A 25,693-nucleotide genomic window follows, 5' to 3' on the forward strand; every position below is an offset into this window, starting at 1 on the left:
GTACAAACTCTAATCATATAGGTTGGTTCATTTCAATGAAGTGACTTAAAAAAAACGAGCAATTTTCTTGAAATTGTACTCAGCCGTCATCGCTCTGGGTAACACAGTATATGCCAATGAGTTTTTCTGGTTGCCCAAGCTATACAGGCATCGGTTGGCTGTATGCCGACAGTAATGGCATCCTGGACTTACCTCATCATCAGCACAGAGGAAAACGAGGTTCCTTGATGTACAAATGTTTCCACTCCATTTTGCTGGGGTACGTCTGTGCTTTGGACGCGCCCCACGACTTACGGCAGCTGCTTCAGCACTGCCGCAGTCATCATCTTGGCCGATACCGTCGCCATCGCCCGCTGAAACTTCCCCGGCGTCTTCTTGACCATTTATACATCCGTTTCCCAAATTTGCCTTGACATTGGGTTCTGCCAAGCCTGCATCCGGGACCTGGGGCGTTTGATGAGCGAGTAAAGAGTCTTTGGATGTGCCGTAAGCTGGCGAAGCATCGCTAGTGGGAGAAGGCATGGTAGCGACGCCGTAAGATGCAGTTGTTGGCATGGTTACAGGAGTCGAACACGCTGATGCGGTGTGGGTAGGAGGAGGCGAGACGCAGCGGGGAGTGAGTGCCTCATTCTCTCTGAGGGCTGTGTCGTGATGCTCCATGCTGAATGCTGAAAGGAGAATGCCTCTCTCCTCAATTTCTGCCCAATCTGAAGTAGCTCCCCTCGTACCATCGTTACATCCGCCGCTAATCGGGAGTGTCGTAAGTACTGACGACCTGGATGCAGTATTGTTATCGCCCGATGTTCAGACAAAATTGAGCATGAGATCTAAGAACAGTAGGATGCAGAGCAGTACTGTAGCTTAAAGCGTTCCTACACATCAAAATGACCATTACATCTTGACTCAATATATCTGTATCATTTTTAAAGACAGAATATTTCATGAATTGTACGTCAGAACCCGAATTTGAGTACAAAACGGAGAACTCAACCCCGTGATAAAATCAACCTTTACACGCACAGCGAAGTTAAAAAGAAGTTTTGAAATATGTTTTAAACAATACATTGGGCAAAGGGTAAGAAAGTTATAAAGAATGCTAGGTTTCTTACAAAGTGATTCTGATCACGTTCACATATCTTGAATATCAGACGAATCGATAACGTCATCCTTTCAACACTCCGATTATTAATAATTACATTCATCTTTTCCATGACGAACTCACAAATCTGAAAACATGGATCGTTGACAATTACATAAAAAACAATTATGATTTAACAATCTGCATGTTATTTGGTGCGAACGATATGTTTAAGAGGCAACAGCACCTGCATATTTTTGCAACGAAAAAAGCAATGTTCAATTTTTAAATACAGTGGACTCCCGTTTAATATTAAAAACAAAGTCCTCGGTACCAGCAGTTTTCTTTCGTTATATTGGAATTTCGTTATAATTAAGTTAGTAAACATTTATGTTACGGCCTGAATTTTTATTTTGTTGCAACCGGAATTTCTTTATAACAGGGGGGTACTGTTTGTCTGAATTGAAATTGATGTGTAATTCTATTGTGTTATTTCACTTTGATTACGGCGATGTAATGTGGCAATCTTCAAATGATACTCCTCTATCCCAAATCCAAAATAGAGCCAAGAGAACAGTCTAAATCGTAGCCCCTATCCTCATACTACTACCAGTCATGTTTATTATAGCTTGAGGTGGAACACAGTACTTATCCAAAAGACAAAAGATTCATCTGCTACCATTCACGTATAAAATTATCATTGACATGGCCCCAAAGATACGTTGTTAGTATATTTCCCTACTTTCTCTGTAATCAAAATGATCTCCAGCTATCCCAGCCTATCATTAAAAAAAAAGAAAATACATTTCTGCAACAGACGTGTGCTAAGATATCCGATGATTAACAACAATTTTCCTCTTGTCCTAAAAATTAATTTGAATAGGACTGAAATCTCCCCAACAAGATGTTGTTGCTAGTGTTGTTAGAGTTGTTAGTATTGCTATTGTTGTTTTTGCGTCTTTTCTTGACGTGCTTCAAACCAAGTAATTATGATGGCACATGTGAAACATATTGTACCGTTTTATACATTAATTTTATTTTCATAATATACTGTGTGATGTTGTGTGAAATTCGTTTTCATAAAAAAGGGGGCCCATTGTTATACTACACGTTCATTGCCACCACTGAAAATTGGTGACCCTCCTTGTATTTCTTTTTTCTTATACGACTCTACAGTAACGTACTGGTTGAGGTGAGGATCCAACGAGATCTTGATAAAAGTCGTGGCCTGTCAATTTTATTAGCACAGCTTTATTTTTATATATCTCAGCCATTTCAAGGCTAATTTTCATTAAATAAACGTTGCCTCCTCCTTTAAATTACATGCTCTTTCATATCATAAGAGATTTCTCATTACCTCACCAAAAATGTTATAATCCTGAATCCTCACCTCAACCACAACTGTACAGTCCTTTATTGTAACGGCATCTATTTACTATTTGAAACTATGTTGTTTTTTCTTTTAATATGGAAGCAAAATAAACAAACCTGAAACTTCTAATCGCATCGGTAACTCCAACGTCATGTCTCTTCTGCCAAGAGCATGAGGCGACTGAAAATGTTCCTGAACTGATAGGGGATTCACCTTCTTTGTCGACCTCCATCGATGGACTCGGATCAAAGACACTAAGCACAAGTTCATTGTCTTGTTTTCCGATCAGTGATCGAAGTCGATGATTGATGACGTAAAGGTCGCCCGATCCTTCCTCGCAGGCTATGGTGAAGAAGCTAAACAAGATAGCAATTCTAATATTGTCGAAAAGGATGCTCAAGAATGATAATGATACTGCTCCAATTACCACTTACTTTATTTTAAGATAATAATTCTCCTCATGATAAAAATATGATGGCCATTTTGAAACAAGGTAACAATAATATGCATATTTGATCATAATCACTGTTATCATAACAATCAAGGCTGTCAAGATAATGATGAATTATGATTACGGTTATCACCACCATCTTCAATGCATGCCAGTCTGAGCAAAGACATCGATGTGTGTGTGTGTGTGTGTGTGTGTGTGTGCGCGCGCGCGTAGTGGTCATTTTCTTTTTTACCCTTTCGTAAGGGCAAGGAAATGTGACGGTGATAACTTTCTTGGCATTACAAATATTTTCAAAAGAAAAAAAGAAGTGAAAAAATCTTTCAGAGGAGACTTAAACCCATGTGGTTTTTGGAGAGGTATAATGCACCAACTTGCTGTCTTTACTTTCTGTAATAAGACCGAAGAAATCCGGAGAAGTGGTCAAACACACACACATACACACACACTCACACACACAGGCACAAACACAACTTACACAATGGGATTTGTACTGGTGGTAATGCCTACGTCCACTGACTTTTTTTTTCTGCCGTGGAGGCTTACATTAGGATTGCCAAAGAATCAATGATAACACTAAATGGCGTTTCTTACGCGGTGCACCATATGTTGGAGATTGTCTTGGACCAGTTGTAGGCGGGTTCCAGTTCCCTCTCTGCTTCCGAAATGTTTCTCGGTATCCCTTTTCCAAAGACCAACAGATTCTTGTTCTGCAATCATGGAAATCCATATTTTATGGTGAGTAGTCTTTCATTAGTACATGTATCGTACAACAACTGACACTTGTGGATTGTTTAATTAGAAATGAACTAAAATGAAATGATTTGAAGTTCGTGACATGACACACTCAATTACGAATGCAGACTCGACATATTTCATTTCAATTCAAATTCAAAATTTCAAAATTACAAATTTCATTTTTTAAACAACATAGACATTTCACTTTCTCTCGTAACAGAGAACAAGATTTTAAATGGAAAACAAAGTCAAACTGAAATTGTACAACAATTGTGCAACCTTATAGTAATAGTACGTTGCTATGAAAACTACAGCGAAAAAGATGAGATAATACACAACTTGGGAAAATGGAGGGACCCACTAAAAAGACAAAGCATGTGGAATGTGGGCCCCTTCGGTAAAGAATGCCAATAGAAAAATAACTTGGTGCACAAAGAAAAGTCTGGAAAAAAAGTGTTTGTTTATATATGACCGTGCATCACAAAACAAACATGAAGTCGCACACACTTATTTTGTGTGAGGACTAAAAATAGGTGAAATGTGTCAACCGAGCCGATTTGGATTTTTTTTTAAATATTTTCTGAAAGAGCAAGTCTTCTTCTACATTATGCTAAAATTTAGGATCATAAAACGGGCAGAAAAATGCGCTTTTTAGCAGTTTTCCGGAACATTGTTTGGCAGAATAGGTTAGGAGAGTCCATTTGATTTGAGTTATACATCATTTTAAAGCTAAAAGTCTGTTCTTTCGGAATATGCTCTTAACTAAAATTTCATGTCTGACGACTTTTTGTTTGTTTTGGTGCAGGGTCACATATGGTATGCAACCACTGAAAAAAAAACAGAAGGAACATAATGCTGCTGCACCTATACTTCAATTTCCGCCACCCTCCATTTCCCTTCCCCCCCCCCCCATAAAAAAGAAAAAAACAAGGCAAGTGCCAAATTGTGTCTCGCCTATTGGCGTACAAGAAATTAATATTTTTCCAACTCCAACAAGTTCATTGACCCGCCTATGACCTTTGACCTTGTGGTGACCTTCAACTCCCCAAGGGACATTAACCATCCAAGTTTGGTCACAAACAGACAAAGGGATCAAAAGTTATGAGCCATAATCGAAACGCGCCAGAAAAACTTAACAATGGGCCCTAAAAATTTGTTGACCCCTGTCTGTGACCTTTGACCTTGTGATGAACTTCACCTCCCCAAGGGACATCTACCATCCAAGTTTGGTCACAATTAGACAAAGGGATCAAAAGTTATGAACCATAATCAAAATGCGCCATAAAAACTTAACATTGGGCCTTTAAAGTTCGTTGACCCCTGCATGTGACCTTTGACCTTGTGATGACCTTCACCTCCCCAAGGGACATCTACCATCCAAGTTTGGTCACAAACAGACAAAGGGATCAAAAGTTATGAGCCATAATCAAAACGCGTCATAAAAACTTAACATTGGGCCCTAAAAGTTCGTTGACCCCTGTCTGTGACAGTCTTGCAAGTAAACTTTAACGTATGACCTCAAATGACCTTTGACCTTATCATGTGACCTCTTACGGCACCATAACATGAGGGTACCCCCAGTGCATCCATCACCTAAGTTAGATTGCCATTGTAGCAACATGTGTCAAGTTACATGTGATAAGAGCGTTTTGCAAGTAAACTTTAACGTATGACCTCAAATGACCTTTGATCTTATCCTGTGACCTCCAAAGGCATCATAACATGAAGGTACCCCCAGTACATCTGTGGCATAGGTTAGGTTGTAATCCAAGCAACTTGTGTGAAGTTATTTGTCAACAGAGAGTCTTGCAGGTAAACGTTGACACAGAAAAGAGAGTCTTGCACATACTCTTTAATATATGACCTCAAATGACCGTTGACATCATCACATGACCTCCGACAACACCATAACATAAAGATACCCCTAGTGCTCCTATCACCCAAGTGTGGCTGCCATTGCTGTAACAGTTGCCAAGTTATGCATCATAAGAGAGTCTTGCAGGTAAGCTTTAACATTTGTGACGGATGACGGACGGACGCCATTTGGATCCCTTAGTCTCGCCTTCACCTCCGGTGGGCGAACAAAAAGCAACAACAATAACAGACAAAAAAAATATTTACTCTTGTTCATGATACTGGAACGTTGTTTAGAGTGATATTAATGGACACCTAAAATTGAGTCTCAAAACGATCGAATATCTTTTATTTTATCACTGTGTTCCTCAGGCGAAAGTACTCAATATTTCTGAAGTTGTTACAGCCGCAGAAGATGGCAGCTATTACTAGTATTCTGAATGTATTAATAATCCGGTCATTAGTGTTCGTAGTCCCTAATAAAAACAAGATATACAAAAAAGAAAATATTCACGCAAAAGGCTTATAAATCAGGAATTGCACTCACTTTTGCGATAAAAGTTGTGTGCTGGAACCCACAGGAAACCGATTGCACATTTCGGAGCATTCTAGCACTAGACAGTGGCGTGGGAGTATCAATCGCTGTAAGGATGAAACAAACGTGACTCAACTACGACCATTAGCTTCGGTAGTATGTGGTATTTCTTAAAGAATCAATACATAATAAAGCATCTTTGACAACAGATAAATAAATACATAAAAAATTAATGATAGATCTCCATAAAAAAAAAGTTTTCATAGGCATTTTTTCCAAACGGATTAAAAGTTTTTTAGTGAACCTGTTGGACCGTATGTGTCGTGAATACACTATATTACTGCTGAAAATGTCTTCTTATAAATAACCTTACTACTTTGAAACAGATGTGCCGTCATTCTTGTTTCCTTCTTCCTTTTAAACATCGTATTCTTCTTTTATAGTTTCCAGGTCATCAATATGGCCGGCCCATCTCCGGGTTTCATGAGCTAACAAGTTAAAGGTTTAATTCTATTTTTAATTTTCTTTTTTTGCTACTGTAACTTTTGGGGTAAAAACAAAACAAAACAAAACAAAAAGGAAATAGTGTTTGTGTGTGTGGGGGGGGGGAGGGGCGCAAAGTGGTGACACCCTTTGTATTCCTATGTAAGGGTGCAAAAAAAAAGTGGGGGTCCGAACCCCCCTGCCCCCCCCCCCCCCCCCCCCCCCTTCCCGGTTCCGCCGGCTTGATCGTTATCCATAATGATAAAGATGATGATAATGACGATAGAAATAATAGGTTTTATCACAAAATCATCACTACACCTGCACTATTAGAATTGGTATCATTAAAGTCTACTACATTTACTATTGCCACTATTACCATCAGCACTAACATTATCTATAAGTTCAGTCAGAGCATTCATTGGATGTTTTTTCTACTCACTTTTTTCTTGGGAAAGACCAAGTTGCCCGTATTCATTGTTACCCCACACCAAGGCCCTCCCGGAGGTAGTTACTGCAACCGAATGGGTGCCGCCAGCGGCAATTTTCGACAGAGGAACGCCTCGAAGCCTCTCGACTTCCGTCGGTTGAGACACGTCTTCCTTGCTGCCACTGTCCAGTCCAAGCTGACTGCAGTCGTTGGCTCCCCATGTGAACAGCTTCCCGGCTGTGGAGGGGAGACCAAAAGATCACAAAGACTGTGACAAGCCTTCATACACACACACACACACACACACACACACACACACACATAGAAACATACAATCAGACACGTAGGAACATTTATGCTTGTAGAAATGCATTAGCATAATTTTGTCAATGCATTATATTCATTCATTTGTTTTTACCTTTTAACTCATTCATCTGTTTACGTAATGATTTACCCTTTTTCTGTTTATTTATCTACTTATTAAATTAGTTCGAAATTTACCACCGGTATTTCAAATAATCAGTTAATTCATTTATATTTCAAACATTAGCTTTTTCGTGTTAATTAGGTCCTTTATCTTGACCAACAGACCAAGAAACACAAGCTCAGAGACTCTGTTTCGTAAAGCTGTTCGTATATTTACGCAGGTACGCATGACTTTACGAACGACTGGAACATGAAGTGCCGATATGTGTAGCAATCGTTTTTTCTTATATATATATATATATATATATATATATATATATATATCTTTAACAAAGTAAGACTGTAGGGCCTATGTCAATATTCATCTTCATTTGGGCAATAATACACTTTCAACTCAAAAACGTGTGTTGAAAGGTAAAGATAATCATTACCATCTGCAAACTTTGACTTTAGCTACTGAAATTATCAATGATTTAATGCGAAATCCACTTGGCTCGTCATAATAATTTAAGTCGTTAGTGAAGTCGTGCGTAACTATACGAACAGCTTTATAAAACAGGGCCTTGATGGTCTATCATTCTTCGCCAATCGCAGGCTTACATATCAATTTCAAATGCACAGGTGAAAAAGGTTGTAATCGATTCCAAATCAGAAGTAGATATTGATAACTTGCATCATTCTGTTGTTGTTTTCTTTTCTTGAATTTTCCTCTACTTACTTCTTGTAAGGGCTAGACAATGGTAGTCTCCGCATGCGATCTGGATGACTTTCTGCTCAGTCAAACCTTCAACCTCACTGAAATAATGCACATATACAAAGAGATATGGATGAGTATATTTCCACAGGTCACTCAACTATAATACACTCACGAGTATCATAAGATAGAGGAACATCACGAAATGAAAACGATTACTCATTATCTGAATATGATAATTATAGGCCCTACATTGTAATTACGCTGCAAAGGTTTGTACAGACTGATTATACAAATGCAGGTTCTAAAGAGACTTAACTATTGGCAATCGTTTCAAACGAATAATACATCCCTTCAAACAATCATTACATTGTAATGGGATATTTCTTGAAGGCCTTCCGAGCTATAAAAATCCCGAGAGAAGGGGAACAGAACGAATTTCCAAAGAAATTGAAGGTATGTGGAAGACAACGATTGCGCGGCACGGAGAGAAAAAGAGGGGAGAAAATGAAAAATAATGAGGAACTAGAGATAGAAGTGAAAGAACATAAAAAATAGAGAATATTAATTTCTACCCTATTTCTCATCCGATTTTTGTCATTTATGCAACGTTCTATGAAGACCTTTTTTTCTCTCTTTCTTTTAGATTTGATTTATTTTGGGGGTGGATATCCTCTGTAATTATGTCTCTGACCTGATATGAGAAAATTTGCCCTTCATTCCTGTTCTTCCTTTATTCCTGTTTTTCTTCTTTTCCCGCCGGCCAAGTTGCTGACGACTGTTGGCGCCCCAGGAGTAGATTTTCCCTTCTGTTGACATGGCAACAAAATGCTCCTTCCCGCCCGTAAGATCCACCAGTCTAATGGTTTCTTGAACAGTTCCTGCAAAGCCCCGTGGAACCATTTCCACTGCAACGAAATTCCATTAAGTAAAAGTTGTGTGTACACCATCAAGATTAAAACAAAATTAACCCAACAAATCCTTGCAGAATTTTGCTGCAGAAAAAAAGAAAGAAAAAAAAACACATGTATACATATATTATCTTGAAGTCATCAAAGTGGCAACTCGTTATGTGAGATGTAACTGGTTTAATTAACTAGATATGCGCAAAATATCTTCTGTATGAAGAGCAACTGAAATTGTTTTTAAGTGTTGACAATGTTAAATGATCCACCTCCCAAAAAAAAAAAATATATATATATAGCAGTAATAGAAAAAACAAATCTGCAACAGAGCCATGCAATTATAATGATGAGTAACAAAATGCTTAAAAGGTCCTTGAAATCAAATTGATGTTGACTTGTATTGATGCCTCTTGGTCCGTACATGGATACTTCATGAAAATATGAATATATATATGATATATAATGGTATATGAAATATAATTGTAACCCATTAGTAACTGAACAGCCCGAACCGCCCGTTTTTTTTTAAGAATTATGTTTTACCATTAAAATTATTTTCAAAAAGAATGTATGATTATGGAATTTAAAAGAGGTCAAAGGTCAACAGCAGTAAGCCAGTATTACGTCTGTGACACACAATTATCTTGGTAAAGAAGTCGTAATATAGGCTTTCAAATAAACATAACTTATTATAGACAAAAAAATGCACTGTGCTATTTCATTTAATTTAAAAAGTTGTTGAAATAAGAGTAATTGTTGTACCTTCTATGGAACTACAGGCCATTATGTACGGAATCTTCAGTTGCTAAAGAGTTAAACATTTTCCTTTTTTCTGCACCCTGTTATTAAAGCAACATCTCTTTAGAATAAAAATCCTCGGGATCATCTCTATTCTCATTCCCGTTGGGACATTATTTTCCCGTAACACTTGAACTGAACGATAGAGACAGTTATGTGCCATACCATTCATTGCAACGTCAAAGATCAAACTTTGTCCAAAACAACAACAAAAATGTAACGCTTTTGCAAGTGTAGGTTGTATAGGAATGAACGGTAAGGGACATAACTGTTACTAGGTCTTTTGCTCGACTCAAGTGTTTCTAGGAGGATAGTTTCAGAGCTGGAACACGATGATGATTTGGAGGATCTTTTTAGAGGTGTGTTTTAATAGGGTGCAGACCCTCCACCCCCCCCCCCCCCCGGAAAAAAAAAAAGTTTGAAATTATCATTAGCAGCTACGCCCTCACAATACTTGCTCCTAACATGTTGAAGGAGTAAGTTTGGTGTCATGTATAGCCATTCATCCTCACTCATAAACATTCATTCTTTGTATAATAGTTCTCACCTGGCCCAAATATTTTGTGAACACTACTGGTTGCTCACACCTGTTGCTCACACCTGTTTTTAACAAAAGCTATTGTGACATCATCACTTCAGTACTCTATTGTCTTACTTCTCACCGTATTGATCATGATCGGCGATATCCGATATTCTGCATGAAAAGACACGTCCGCTCTCTACCAGTATGGCGACCCTATCGAGTGTGGAATGCGCCCTTGTCACGCGTTCGTTCCGGAAGGTCGAAAGTTGAATGACCTTCAAATGACCCTCTTTGCCTCTAGATGCCTTCTTGGGAGCCATTGTGTGTGCCTTTAGCTGCACAAAGTAACAAATGAGATATATCATTTCAATGATTCAGCAAAGTAAAATTGCGGACGAAGAAGCAAATTAACACTGATATTGTGTATTAATAGATGCAAAGAAGACTTTGGACCCGCCATGTCATCTCTATTTGCCTGTTATATGACTATTTTTTTTTCTTTTACCTCATTAACCATTGGAATAATAGAAAGCATTTTGGCGCCTATACTCCACAGAAAACAGACTAATAAAAAGTCGAAGCTATACCGTAATCTTTGTAATCATTACAGCTCTCATGATTTAAAGTTATATCAATAAGTTTTCATCATCACCGTTATTGATTATTTTACAAATAATTGCGTTACTAGTATAGGATTTCCGGTTCATTTCAAACTTTAATTTAGATCAGGTAAATCTATCAAGCGGTTTGTGCAATCAATTTGGTTGGAAAAAAAAAAATGTCATCGCAGTAAATTTGGCTATTTTTGCAAATAGCCAGAACTTTTTTCCTTCTTTTCATGTCAAAATCTCAGTAGAAGTTTGACGTTTTTCGTATAAATGAAAGTTCAATATCTTCGAGGATCTTTGCCCCAGCTGCTGTCCCCTGATCACTTTCCTTAAAAAAAAAAGAAAACATAAAAATCATTACGTGTACTATTCTAGACTTCTTTCGACTCCATCCATTTTTTATGCATACTTCTAGGTAAAACGTATACAGGAAAAAAGTCGCATGTTTACAGAAAAGAATGAAATTAAAGTGCACGTAAGTGATGTAATGGTAAAACAGACAAATGAAAAAGATAACAAAGAAAATCTGGAATGTCTTCCAGTAAGATGTATGCATGTTTGCGATGCACTCGTGGTACATCATTGAGAATGCCACGAGGATACATCGTCCATAATGATTCTAAATTGAATGGATACAATTAAAAAAAAAAAGATTTCCCTAAGTAGTGGAGCGGCATAGCCGAACAATTGTGCATTTTGTGATAAAAGCACCAAATTTCGTACACAGGTTGACAATCACGTTCAGATTAAATTTAGATATTGGGCCATCGTAAATAGCGCCCTCAACGTCCATGGCAGCCATTTTGAAAAATGGCTGCCATAAATGCCATGTTTTCGTAAAATTTGCTAATTCTAGGAGAGAAAAGTCAATAAGATTTTGGTTACAAATGGGAAATTACATTCAAAATAAATCTAGATATCGGGCCATCGGAAATAGCGCCCTCAACGACCATGGCAGCCATTTTTCAAAATGGCCGCCATAAATGCCATTTTTTTCATAATATTTGCTAACTTCAGAAGGAAAAGCAAGTAAGATATTGCAAACAAGTTGGAAATTACATTCAAAATGAATTTAGATATTTGGCCGTTCTTGATTGCGCCCTTAACGTCCATGACAGCCATTTTGAAAAATGTTTAATGTGCCACTTCTTCCATGATTTTGCAAATTTCAGAAGGGAAAATTGATACGATTTTGCCCATAAATTGTAATTCATTCAAAATATATCTAGATATTGGGCTATCGAAAATTGCGCCCTCAACGGCCATGGTAGCCATTTGTTTCAAATTGGCCGCCATAAATGCCATATTCTTTTGTTAAGAAATGAAAATTTCAGAAGGGAAAGCCAATTATTTTTTTTTCCTTTTTTGCAAACAAGCGGGATATTACATCCAAAATAAATCCAGATATTGGGCAATTGAAAATTGCGCTCTCAATGGCTATGGCAGACATTTCTTTTTTAAATGGGCACCATAGGTGCCACTTTTTCATTAAGAAGAATGCTAATTCCAAAAGGAAAAGTCAATGAAATTTTGGTAGTAGGCCTAAATGGGAAATGACATTTAAAATGAATCTCGATATTGGGCCATCTGAAATTGCGCCCTCAACGGTCATGACAGCCATTTTTCAAAATGGCCGCCATAAATGCTATATTTTCGAAAAGATTTACTAAAATCAGAAGAGAAAGCCAATGAGATTTTGAAAACAGGTGGGAAATTACATTCAAAAGTAAACTTATTGGGCCATTGCAAATTGCCCCCTCAATAGCCATTCAAACCATTTTTCAAAATGGCCACCATGAATGTCTTTTTTTTTTTTCGTGAAGTGTTGCAGACGTCAATCAGAATTTCCACAAAGGTGGAAAATTACATTTAAACTGAATTTGATAATAGGCCATCCAAAAGTCCACCCTTAACAGCCATAGCAGCCAAGTTTCAAAACAGCTGCCATGAATGCCCCCTTTTTTGGCATAAATTTGCTGATGTCAGAAGGAAAAGTCAATAAGACGTTGCAAACAAGTTGAAAATTATGCTAAAAAATAAATGTAAGTATAAGGTCTTCTTTAAGGCGCAATTAAGGGCCATGCTGATCAACATGGATGTCTGCTTCTTTTTTCTTTTGTTTTTTTTGAAAGATTTGCTAATTTCAGAGAGAAAATCAATGAAATTTGTACATATGTTGAAAATCATATTCAAAAGAAAATAATATATGAGGTCATTACAAATGGCACCATCAACGACCATGGCAGCCATTTTCCAAATGGCCACTATAGATGCTATTTGTTTCTTGAAAATATAATAATGCCAGATGAAGACAATACAATTTCTTGTGCATATTGACAAAAGACATTCAAATAAATTCAAGTTTGAATTTGAATTTGAATTTGAAATGAAGATATTGAGCCACCATTTAAACATCGTCCCCAACGGCTACGGCAGCTCTTTGTCATAATGGCTTCCACACACTCCTTTTTTTATTTGCTTTTTCCAGAAGGAGAAAGCAATAGAATACTGCTAAACAGCCATTATATCTAAACAAATGCAATCTGGTGTTCAAAGAAATTTAGATTTTAAAATAAGTTTCATTGATGGGTTAGTTCTAAATTCATGTTTTCATTCTAGTTCTAATTGCAGTATTTCGCGTGTGACGGCTAACAGTATGGATATCAAAAGTATATGTTTTTATGGAAGCAAAGCAAGTAAATTAACTTTTTTCGTAAAATGAATGCCCATTTTTTCGTATCTGTCTTAAAGGGATCGTACTGTTTTGGTTGAGACCTAATTTCAGGTTTCTAACATGGTGAGATATGAGAAACCTCTTATGAAATATGAAAGAGCATGTAATTCTTTGAGGAATTGACCGTTTATTTCATGAAAGTTGGTTTTGAAATGGCTGAAATATCCAAAAAAAGAGCGATTCTGAAAAGTGTGGGATCCACACTTTATGACGATCGCTTTGTTTTACTTTGGTTTTGGATGTTTCTGTCATTCCAAACCAAATTTTCATCAAATAATCTTTGAATTCCTCTTAAAATGGTATGCTCTGTACTATATCATATGTGTTTTCTTCGTATCTCGCAAAAAAGTTAAAAGCCCAATTCTCATCTTCGCCAATACTGTACCATCCCTTTCAGAATATTTAGGAAGTTACATTTTAGAATAGATACACGCCATATAGTCCTATATATTCAATGATATGGTGTTACTCTCAAAGTTAATACATGGCGCCATTATTCGTGGATATTCATATTATTCTTTTTCAAAAATTTTTCATGTTTGCCACCTAAAATATGCATTCATCATTGGTGAGATATAATCGCTAAGCATTTGCCTTGTTTATTTTAGGTGTTCCTCAAATGATTTCTTTAACACCATATTTCAGATTATATAATGTCTCTGTGGATATTCTACTGTCTTCTCCTTCTGAAGTTAAGCAAATTTTCAAGACAAAAAAGAAGAGTGTATTGTAGCCATTTTGACAAATAGCTAAAATAACAATTGAGAACACAGCTTATGATGGCTCAATGTTTAAACTTCTTTGTATGTAATTGTGAACTTGCGCAAAAATGGAAAAATGGCACCTATGACAGCCATTTTGGAAAATGGCTGCAATTACCGTTATTAGCAATTTTGTTTTCTTCTTGAAAATTTGCGAAGGAACAATTTCTAGAGTTAATGCAATCTAGATATATTGTTTGATTTTAAACATGACTTTCAATTTATATACACATTTGTTGATTTTTCTTTCTGAAATTACCATTTTTTAAAACAAAATGATTATGACAATGACAGCCACTTTGGAGTATGGCGGCCATGGCCGTTGAGGGCAGTATTATAATAATCTAATACAAATATTTACTTCAAACATAATTTTCAAATTGTGTGCAAAATCTTATTGACTTTTTATGAAATTAGGAAATAAAAAATAATGGAATCCATGGTGGCCATTTCGAAAAATGGCTCCAATGGCCATTGAGGGCGCTATTTACAATAATGTAATACATAAGTGCAAGATATATTTCAAACGAAATTTTTAAATTGAGTGCAAGAGTTTATTGACTTTTCCTTCTGGAATAAGTAAATTCAGAGAAAAAGGTGGTATTTATGGCAGCCAATTTTAAACATGGCCGCCATTGGCGTTGAGGGCGCAATTTGCGATGGCCCAACATCTATATTAATTTTGAATTTTATTTCCCACTCGTTTGCAAAATCTTGTTGATTTTCCCTTCTGAAATTCTAATTTTCTTTTTTGCGAAATATTGCATTTATGGCGACCATTTAAAAAAAAAATGGCTGCCATGGCCGTTGAGGGCGCAATTTGCGATGGCCCAATATCTCAATTTATTTTGAATGTTATTTCCCACTAGTTTGCAAAATCTAATTGATTTTCCCTTCTGAAATTTGTAAAATTTTACGAAAATTGGCATTTATGGTGGCCATTTTGAAAAAATCCCTGCCATGGCCGTTGAGGGCGCAATTTGCGATGGCCCACTATCCAAATTTATTTTGAATGCTATTTCCGACACGTTTGCAAAATCTTATTGATTTTCCCTTCTGAAATTTGTAAATTTATACGAAAACTGGCATTTATGGCGGCCATTTTGAAAAATGGCTGCCATGGCCGTTGAGGGCGCTATTTACGATGGCCCAATATCTTAATTTATTTCAAATGTAATTGTCAACATGTGTGCGAAATTTGGTGCTTTTATCATAAAATGCACAATTCCTCTAATTTTTCAAGCTATGCCGCTCTACTAAAGCGGATCTTAACCCTAGAAACACGTCCACTACGCAGTTGTGACTTCCTATGTCGATTTCAGGACTTAAAAGTCCATGGCAATGGACTTAGAAATCCATAACACATCAACTACATAGTTTTCCCTTTTCTACAACCTAGGCTTTTTAGCAGTCCTCTCCATTTCTAACTTTTTTTCTTTGTTACGATTCAGTTGCAGTTTGCCACAGCATTTCTTGATACTTTATCTAAAAGTATTTTTTTGTTTCATTGTGAAAAAATGGAGTGCATTTAAATTTCATTCGAATATGCAAAAGTCATATTGTACTTCACTTTGTTTATATGCAAATGTAAATATTTCACACTTCCGTCTGAAATGAAATCAAATCAAATCAAAATGAAATGAAATGAAATGAAATATAGCAATTGGGATCGTTTAACAGCGATTCCTTGGTTTGTTGTTAGGACACGGTATGCGAGATATCGTTTGTTTTGCATGACCATTTCAAACATGGGACTGGCAAAAGTTGAATTCAACGGAAAATTCCGTTGCATAGTATAGTAGTAGCAGCAGTAGTAGTCGTCGTCGACGTTGCAGCAGTAGAAGGTCAACATCTTTATTATCATCGTTATTTTTTCCTCATCACCATAGCATCCTGATTACTAAACAATGACTCTGCGCTTTAACTATACTATACTAGAGATTTAAACAACCATCTGCGACCATGGTTGTGTAATATAGGACTGATACTCATTATTTGCAATGATGTTGTCTAGATTTGGCGGCAAATAAAGCCTTCCTGTATCAATGTTTAGAGCTTATAGTTTGTGGTCCGTACACAAAGGCTATTATAGCCAATGCGACAAATGTGATTCAATTGTTCGCTATAGCTACCTATAATTTATAAACATCAGTCAGATAGATAGTCGCTGACAAGGGCTGCATTTATTCATTGCAATAAACAGTGAATTTGCAGAGGCTGTGCGTGTATCATGTTTATAGAAAGGTCTGAAAAGAGACCAAACTTCCAATCCATTGACAATGCCATTGAAAACAGAGAGCAATCAATGTGCGATACTGACAACTCAAATCTGACGATCACACAAGCGAAAGCTGTTGAGCGTGTGTACCCACCTTTACGATGTAAACACGGTTAATCACAAATCACTGCCGTCAGGCATAACTCGTCTCCTTGCGGTACCCTCAACACGGAGACATGACGATCTGTCTGCTCGCTGAATGGTTATAATCTATTGTATTTCACAGACAGGCTTGAAACGACAGATCAGGCTTCCAAATTGAGAGAACGTCCACACAGCTATGACAGTGGCTTCTGTGATTTCATGGAGCTACCAAAAAGATGTAGCTCCATGGTGATTTCTACATGCAGTTATACGTGCTTGCAAGCTTTCCGGAATGTTTCATTCGGCGACAGTTGCAGCATCGGACTACCCACGATTACATTTACATCGTGCTATCAGCTGTTGACTATCTATTGCCTGGTGTATTGTCAAGTAGAATCATCCCGTTTTGCAAATTTCGCAATGCTAATATCCTCACTAGACGCCTGGTGCAATCACTCCCTCCCTCCCCCCCCCCCCCCCCCCCTCTCTCTCTCTCTCTCTCTCTCTCTCTCTCTCTCTCCCGACGACGTCGTCTGCTTCGATGGGATTCCCCTTGCAGCATTGGGGGGCCTATACAAAGTATTACTGTAACCTACGTCACTGTAGAGTGGGGATTCCCAGTGTCGTATGGAAAGCCAACATGGCAGCATCCCCTAGAGTATAATAATATTATACGTGTACGTCTGGCGCGCAGCATACGCAGTTTCACACGTCGTATGTTATACCCATCTACACCGTCTCTGGAATATAGGGCCTAACTTTCACGTCTATAGATTACATGAACTACATAATATCTATCATCGTTATAAACGAATGATTAGGCCTATGGATGATAATATATGTGTCCCTTGACTTTTAATATTAAGTATAATGTGATGCACAAGCATTGCGTCTGCTTGAATCCAGCTAGGATGATCAGAGTTTCTAACGACAGAGGGCGGACTACATCAAATCGCTGTGACACCACATCACTCTTCACACTTTCTAGAGTATAATACATGCATTTATACTTCTACTCTTTTCTCTGTAACTCCTTTGCTATGGCAGTGTTCTGCCGTCACTGGCCTTAGTATACTTCAGGGCTTTTTACACTTGTGTTTCTTAACCCCGGACTTTCTCTGACCCAGGACTATCGTTAGTCCCGTACCAATTTTTCAGCTTTTTACACTCGCCAATTAGTCCCGTACTATCTCTTGTCCGGGGCTAAGGAGAAAACTGACCTTTTTACACTCGTATTTCTTAGCCCCGGACTTTAAAAACCACATGAATATTCATAATTACGCTGTGTACTGTACACGTACACGCACGCACCGGCAGCACTTGATTGCCTCGTTTCTGATTGGTCAGTGAGGGTCGGACTTCGTCTCCGTCGCTTAGCCCAGGATTATTTTTTCGTTCTGTTTACACTCACTTGCTTGGCACCGCAATTGCGGTGCTAACCCCTGCTATTTTGCAGGGCCAGATAGTCGTACTATCGGTGGGGCTAGCCCACTTTGGCAAAAACGAGTGTAAACAGAAAGTGGGCTAAGGATAGTCCCGTACCAACGGTGGGGCTAAGGCCCCCCCCCCCCCTTAGCCCCACCGTTGGTCCGGGGCTAAGCAAAATTTTACAAGTGTAAAAAGCCCTTTCTACAGTTCACGGTGTCAGGCCAGACAGCAGTGAGAAAACCAGGCTGTAAAACAGAACAGGTAATTGTTCTCCCCATAACCGCGCAGTTATGTCAAATATGTCAATTACGTTGCCTATTTCCTTTTCCCATTCTAATTTCAGCCCTGTTTTCTGTCGTAACCTATAGTTCTTTTAGTATATAGAAGCAAATGAATATCCGTGTATTTAGTGAGACTACAACCCGAAATACATCTTTTCTTATGAGATTGTGTGTATACATTGTGTGTATATTGTTGTGTGTGGGGGTATTTTTAGAGATATTAAATAATCATCACTATTATTGTTTCGTAGGTATTTTCGAAATCTGTTTACTGATATTAAACTTAACTGAGCCATTTCCCAAAGCCTGATCTCGACCTTGGGTCCGGATGATATGCTCACTTTACAATCTCTATAGATCTCTTTCACCAAGGCATTATAATAAGTACGCGTAGATTTCCGAAAAAAAAAAACGGTATAAAATATAACCACCCAAACAAAGCGTGCGCGAGGCTTGCTCAACATAGAAACAGAGCAATAAAGGCAACATGCTTGTCCAGAGGATTTAGACGATATCAACACAAGTAGGCGTACTTCAAACTTGATGCAGTCATCACGCATGCATTTAAAACAAGTTAAACATGCTGTGCGGCGAACACATGTGATTATAATACGTAGTGACAGGTTCGCGATCGAGTTAGGATTCATTCAACGGCCTGATCCTCCCCCTTTTTTTAATACAACATACAACGCAATGTATATGTTGTTTTAACCTCTTAATCATAATTATACACTACAAAAAGTCCGGTGTTAAATAGTGAACACCGAGCTGGTGTTAAATTTTCGGAACTCATTTATGGTGTTAAATTAACACCTCCGGGTGTCATTTCCAAATTTTAAACTGTTATTTCAAGAGTTTCTTAGTAACTGCACTTCTTGTTGATTTTTAATTTAAACAAGACGATCAAGAATTTTACATTAAAATACTAGATTTTTGAAAAAATGTGAAAATAAATTTACACCAAAGCAACACCAGCTGGTGTGGTCTCTTATTGAAGCTGGACGGGTGTTAAACCATTGATATTAACACCAACAAATATCAAATCAACACCATGTAGTGTCATTTGTGAATTAACACCAGTACAGTGTCAAAATAACACCAGGTACAGTGTCAAATTAACACCACGAAGTGTCAGGTGAACACTTTTCAACACCATCACAGTGCATTTTTAACACCTGTGGGTGTGGTCCTTTATTGAAGTTTGATCGGTGTTAGATTTAACACCCGTGGTGTTAAATCTAACACCGATGTTTTTACAGTGTAGCTGTGTCATGCATCCACATTATGTCATGATATCGGAAATAAATCATGAGTAGGCCTTGTTACTAGGAGTATCAAATATCAAATTTAAGTAAGTCTTTTCTTATCAGAATCGTACGCTTCATGTTGAATCCGAAGCAACATGATATAAGAATGTTGACGTGATTACAATGACAACAGTATTATAAAACACACAAAAAAATAAACACTAAACAAAAAATAAGTTTCCCCTGAAACAATTCGCTTTAATTTCTGAAGTAAGAAATTTGAGGAAATCTAAACACAGGGGCAAGTAGTTGTAAACTTGTCGGGTAACTGTCGGGTCACGCTTCAGTGCAGGGCCGGCGCACTGTTTTCAAAAGTGTGGGGGCCCACTTCCGGGTTTCATGGTCTAACAAGCAAAAAAAAAAAAGGTCCTCAGCTCATTCTCTCCCCTCCCATTTTAGTGCTTCTAACGTACTTCGCGGTTGAAAAAAGTGAAAAAGTGTGGGGGCCCAAAGTGATGACACCTTATGTATTCCTTTGTATGGTGCACAAAAAGTGTGGGGGCCCGAGCCCCCAAGGCCCCCACGGCCGCGCCGCCCCTCGGCCGTGATAAGGCAAAGGAACGTAACTCAAAATTTGGGCATTTGAGTTATGAGCATATGGCTCTTAAATAAAATGCGCTCTTTTTAATGGTGAATGTCTCAATTCTCAAATATTTACCATTTCAGAGATAAAAAGCGTATCTTACACACCTTTTTCACAACTTTGTCGTTTCCAGCTAGGCAAAACAACGTAAGCTGAGATACGTATAGAAATGACAAAGAAATCATTTTCGCTGTTACGGCAAATGAACGTATCTTTACATACACTGTTTTTTCATGGTGGTTTCTGAAGAAAAAAGAAGGGAATTGCGACGCCAAACGAACGTATGTCATCATACAGCGCTTTGCTGTATAAAATCAGGGCCATGCGCGCTACAGTCAGCACGGCAAAACAACGTATCAACATCTTGGCCATCACAACACACGCTGCACTGCATAACTCTATGTGTAAGACCTACGGCTACGTGCTGCAGATCCATTTCAGCCGCGGTTAGCGGCAGTGAGTGGACATTTGTATGTGCCGCCGCTGCTGCCGCGCCGCTTGCGACAACAGCTTAAGCAGAGTTACACCGACTGGTTGACTGGCAGGCAAGCTTTGCTGCAGTGTGAACCATGAAGTCATGCCCATTGTTCTGTTTGCAGTCATGGAATGGATATCATACGGACCAGTTAATGCTACCACAAAGAAAATCAGCGGTAACACCGGTAAGTTTTTTTGTTTTTTTTTGTCAGGTCTAAGTTTGATCTAGCCCGACCAGACGCCGTGCGAAGTACGGCGATTGGGCTGTTCAGACTGGACGACAGTACGCTTTGCTAGTAGGGTCCAGTACTTTCGATAATAGTTTTCACTTAGATTTAAGAAATCGATGAGTAAAAAAACAACAAAAAACATAGCAAGCTTTGAAAATACAGAGCAAACTTAGAGCTATGAGTATGACAGCCTTTCCTTTCGGTGGGCTTGGCAAAACGTGGCTCATTGGTGTGGTTGTGTTTGTGGTTCTACTATTGTACTAATGTAATAAGGACTATGTAAACGTAGGATACTTGTACTACTACTCGTGGTCTAGTAGATCAAGTAGTGACTCTCAAAAGAAATTTACCTATGCGCAAATAAATTAAGTGGACCCCAATATAGTGTAATGATCATCGACTTGACGTCTTCTACCTCAAATTCAGTTTTCGTCTAAAAGTCTAAAAAAGTAACAGCTTTATAGTAAACAGTAGACTCGACTTCAAGCTAATGACAATAAAGCTTGATACTGATGAATTCCATTTAGTCTTTGGTGGCAACATGAACTGATGGCAGACGATATGTTCTAATAATGACATTAACATCATTACTTTGGCAAGAAAAGTAAGGACAACAAATAATGTTTGGTCTACATCTTTGGTTAAACACAAATAGTCTTCTAGATCGTGTTTGTTATTTCTTGAAAGGATGAAGAATGTGATAGTGGTGTTTTCATACATACAGGAATTTATCCACTTACAAGTTAGCCTACGAAAATAAAGTCATATTTAATGGTACTCTGTACCTGCTAACTATGGAAGCCTGATTTATCTTTTTATTTATTTTTTGGTATTCTTTGTGCAATTTTAGTCAGCTATAAATATTCTTTAAAACATTTATCTTTTTTTTTCATTTCGATACAAAACAAAAGCATTGTAGCCATGGTAGATCCTATACATGTTATACGTTCCACCCCTCCCCATAAAAATGTTGAGGGCAAAAGCTCATGGAATTCGAATATCTATTCTTAAGTTAAGTGGTTTTAAATACTATGGAAAGTTCAAATATTCAGACCCAATTGTCTACTTTAGATGATATTAACATTCGTGTTGAAATACATATTTGCATGTCTCTCTTTTCAGTGTCCACACCAACCGCCAGCCTAGACCAGCACAGAAAAGGAATGCAGTGTATCAAATACAATAAAAGGTACAAGTTGAATAATCACCTATTAATTCATACAACAAAAGTAGAAGAAGGGGGAAGAAATGAATCTCACCTTTGTCATTATCGCTGGCGACACAAGTCGGCATTTGGAAAAATTATAAAAGTAAAAAATAAAAGAAGGCAGAATCCATGATGATGACTCTTTGACAATTTGAGAATACCAAATTTCACAGTTCATTCCTTAACGAAAAAAAAATAATATTAAATGAAAACTGACGAAATAGTCACCATTCTCTTTCAAAAACAAACACACGGCCTTGTATATCCTCAAGGGGTATTTGTATGATGTTGAATAATAGATATTGTAAGTGTATTTCGATATTGAATACTCATTCTCATTTCCTTTGCTTTTTTTTTGGGAGTGGGAGGGGGTCTGTGAGAGAGGATTTGTTACACAAAACCATGTCTAATGAAGAATTCAATCACACAATATAACTAAAGCAGAGTTGAAATTCACTAGCTGTCTTTCATGGAAAATACAGAGTGCCTTATTTTGTGTTAATTATTCTCTTTCGTTTCTTTTACATTTTCCTGCAGTGGTCTACCGAGCAGTTCGAAAGCAGAGAAAAGAGCAACTATACAATTATTTTCAGAACAGCTGTGCACGCCCGTCAGAATCTCATGAAAGATGGAGTGGATTGTGCACTAGATCAGTCAACTCTAGAAGAAAAATAATAACACTCGGATTGTTTATAATATAGAGTCAGGTAAATCTTTCACAGTTAAATTAAGAACTCGCAAAACTCAACTGTGAAGTGTTAATGACTATTCTCACGTTATGAAGGCACAAGAAAGATTTTGTTTTTATATTGATATGAAACTAAAAGTTCTATTTCGAAAAAAAAAATATGATGAGGGCTTATTGCCCTTTGAAATGATGACTATCAACTTTAGGTAAAACTATCACTTGTTCATATCAAATATTGTGTTAAATGCTTGCCCTCAAAATCCGTATCATGTCGATTGAAACATGTCAACATATTTCAGAAAACCAGGGAAATAGTAACCTTATTTCCTGCAAAATTTTCATATTTTATTTTGAGCCTAATCCCTCCGGGAGCTCTCAGACAACGCAGATGTATTGCAGCACGGCAAATCGCTGTTGTGATAAGACGTTTATTGAAATGTGTTTATTATGAAAAGTGAATACTGTTGCAAATTTTCCCTTCGTTTAAGCTGCCTAATAATTGTTCTTTACCCAAGTATTTACTTCTTACTACACTTGACCTTCAACAACAGTAAGGATTGAAATTGTTATGTGTGCTACTTATAATTTGTAATTTGTAGATGTTCTGATCTTCCAAGGTAAAAATTGATGCGAATGTCTGATATGGTAATAGTATAACTAATCTCCAGAAAAAAAAAAACAATTATGTTTTGTTGAAAATTTTGTTCCCAGGCTTTTGTTCAACTGTGGTACGTATGTAAGCTACTTTACTCGGGAAGTAAATTACATTTTTTTTTCTATTTCTTATTAACCATCATGATAATGTTTAGTTACTGCTGATTTGCTTTCAATGTGATAAAAGCATAATGGCATATCAAACTCTCTCTTAAATTTTGAAGAAAGCGTAGATATCTATGTCATATTTTTAAGACTTGCAAATAATCGAATGATTTTTGTAATGCTGTTGTCTTTGAGAAACAGATGTACAAACATTTTCCCTATAAACCTTTCAGAAGATGTAAATCAGTCTCTGCATCTACATTTCTGTCATGTCTTTCTCAAAGTTATTCTACTGAGAGAATGTTTGCAACTCTGACAAGTCTGAGGTGTGTGTTTGTGTGTGTGTGTTGTGTATTTTTGTACTTGCTTGGTTGTGTGTGTGCGTGTTTGTGTGTGAGTGGTCAAGTTACACCTAAAAACATTAAAACCTGGATTCATGATTACCTGATAAATCATTGTTATTATTGTTGTTGTTCAAAGAATTGAGGCATATTATCATTAGAAGTTTTAACCTTACGGATACAATTCATGCAATCAACCAAACATTAACAACTTATAACGATAAACAACGTACAAAATATCATTCTTACTGTTCAAATCCTTTCATCTCAATGGAAATCGTTAAATAAATCAAAGAAAATATAGAAATTAAAACAGGAGTCTCAATATCAACACATTAAATGCGTGTATGTGTCTTTGAAACGAAGTGTATGTACAGATGTCTATACAATTTTTTTTAAATACCCATTTGATTTATTTTTTTGCCAGTTTCCAGACAGTCATAATATTTGCCACTCTTGCATTGTCATACTAAAAATTATACATATTTCAAGTTCATCTTAATTGTAGCACATGGCATAAAAAGTGTCATGAAATCAATTTTACAGACTTTACCCAAACTCGTACTTTAGTTATCAATATTAATCCAAATCCATGTTTTTGTTAAAACAACATGAATGATAAACCATATACAATTATGTTCCCAATGAAAAAATCTTATATCAAGGGATAAAAAACATACACTTAAAGGTAATAAAAAAGAATGGACATCTCAATAAACTATAAACTGTATATGCAAATGAAGTAAAACAAAAATTTACGGTAATTGGTAGATAACAACTAACTACATTTTAGCACATACTCGATAAGTTTTCAGGAAAAAAAATGAAAATGTTCTCCTGCATCGATAATTTTGCAAGTTACTGTGTTTTACTATTCTTAATGTATATTTAAAAAAACATATAACGGGACTTTTATTATCCAGTTAACAAAATTGTCTAATAAGTAAATGATAGAGATTATTGCCATTGAGTCGGGATACGTCATTCTGCCTAATTACATTGATGAAAGGGTTAAGGCGCAGATATTTGTAAGTCAAGATACGTTCTTTTGGCATACTGAAGTGGCTTCGCGGGAGAATGCTTACGCGCCGTAAGTCAGGATACGTTCTTTTGCCTAATTGATATGTTGCCGCGTGAGGATTCTCGCACAGCGTAAGTAAGGATACGCTCTTTTGGCAAACTAGAATTACTCATCAGCACAGTGCTGTGATTCGGTAAAATGCTGTATCTATTCTAAACATGGCAATTACTCTAATACGGGAAGTCCTATTTTACTGAAATTTAATCGAGATATTCTTTATTAATGCCTTAGAAACTTCGCTGCTTCAAAAGTGTTTTACTCCTATGACGGAAAAATGGGAACCAATTGAATTTTCAAACTCGTTTTTCTCAGAACATGGTATTCTGAGTTACGTTGTTTTGCCTTATTACGGCCGCCCTGCAGTGAGCGCGTCTTGAAGGCAAAATGGTCACTTGTTGAAATTCACAAGCCGTATTGTGTAACAAGCCGTATTCAGGGCGATGAGACCTGTCTTTTCTGTATTCTAGACACTAAACAAAAAGTAAGTTCCCCCTAAAACAAATCGGTGTAATTTCTGAATCGGGGACCTTTGAGGAAATCTAAAGTCAATGGCAAGTAG

The 25,693-nt window shown here is 37.2% G+C and overlaps 1 protein-coding gene across 1 annotated transcript in view; it reads right to left on the reverse strand.

Moving 5' to 3' along the window:
* The window catches only part of LOC139723804 (E3 ISG15--protein ligase Herc6-like), a 48,410-nt gene extending 31,479 nt beyond the window's left edge, over positions 1 to 16,931 (reverse strand). Inside the window, exons 1-9 of the mRNA XM_071635011.1 lie at positions 16,763 to 16,931; positions 10,427 to 10,622; positions 8,756 to 8,969; positions 8,086 to 8,162; positions 6,954 to 7,178; positions 6,041 to 6,135; positions 3,496 to 3,611; positions 2,567 to 2,806; positions 193 to 775 (exon numbers count right to left, since the gene is read on the reverse strand). Coding sequence (XP_071491112.1) covers positions 193 to 775; positions 2,567 to 2,806; positions 3,496 to 3,611; positions 6,041 to 6,135; positions 6,954 to 7,178; positions 8,086 to 8,162; positions 8,756 to 8,969; positions 10,427 to 10,607 — 1,731 coding nt within the window. The 5' untranslated portion in view covers positions 10,608 to 10,622; positions 16,763 to 16,931. The remainder of the gene's footprint in view (positions 1 to 192; positions 776 to 2,566; positions 2,807 to 3,495; positions 3,612 to 6,040; positions 6,136 to 6,953; positions 7,179 to 8,085; positions 8,163 to 8,755; positions 8,970 to 10,426; positions 10,623 to 16,762) is intronic.
* Between the last annotated feature and the right edge of the window lie 8,762 nt (positions 16,932 to 25,693).

This window comes from Diadema antillarum, unplaced genomic scaffold, assembly GCF_040938485.1.
Source record: "Diadema antillarum isolate AM-2024a unplaced genomic scaffold, OU_Dant_1.0 scf00000201, whole genome shotgun sequence".
NCBI classification, from domain to species: domain Eukaryota; kingdom Metazoa; phylum Echinodermata; class Echinoidea; order Diadematoida; family Diadematidae; genus Diadema; species Diadema antillarum.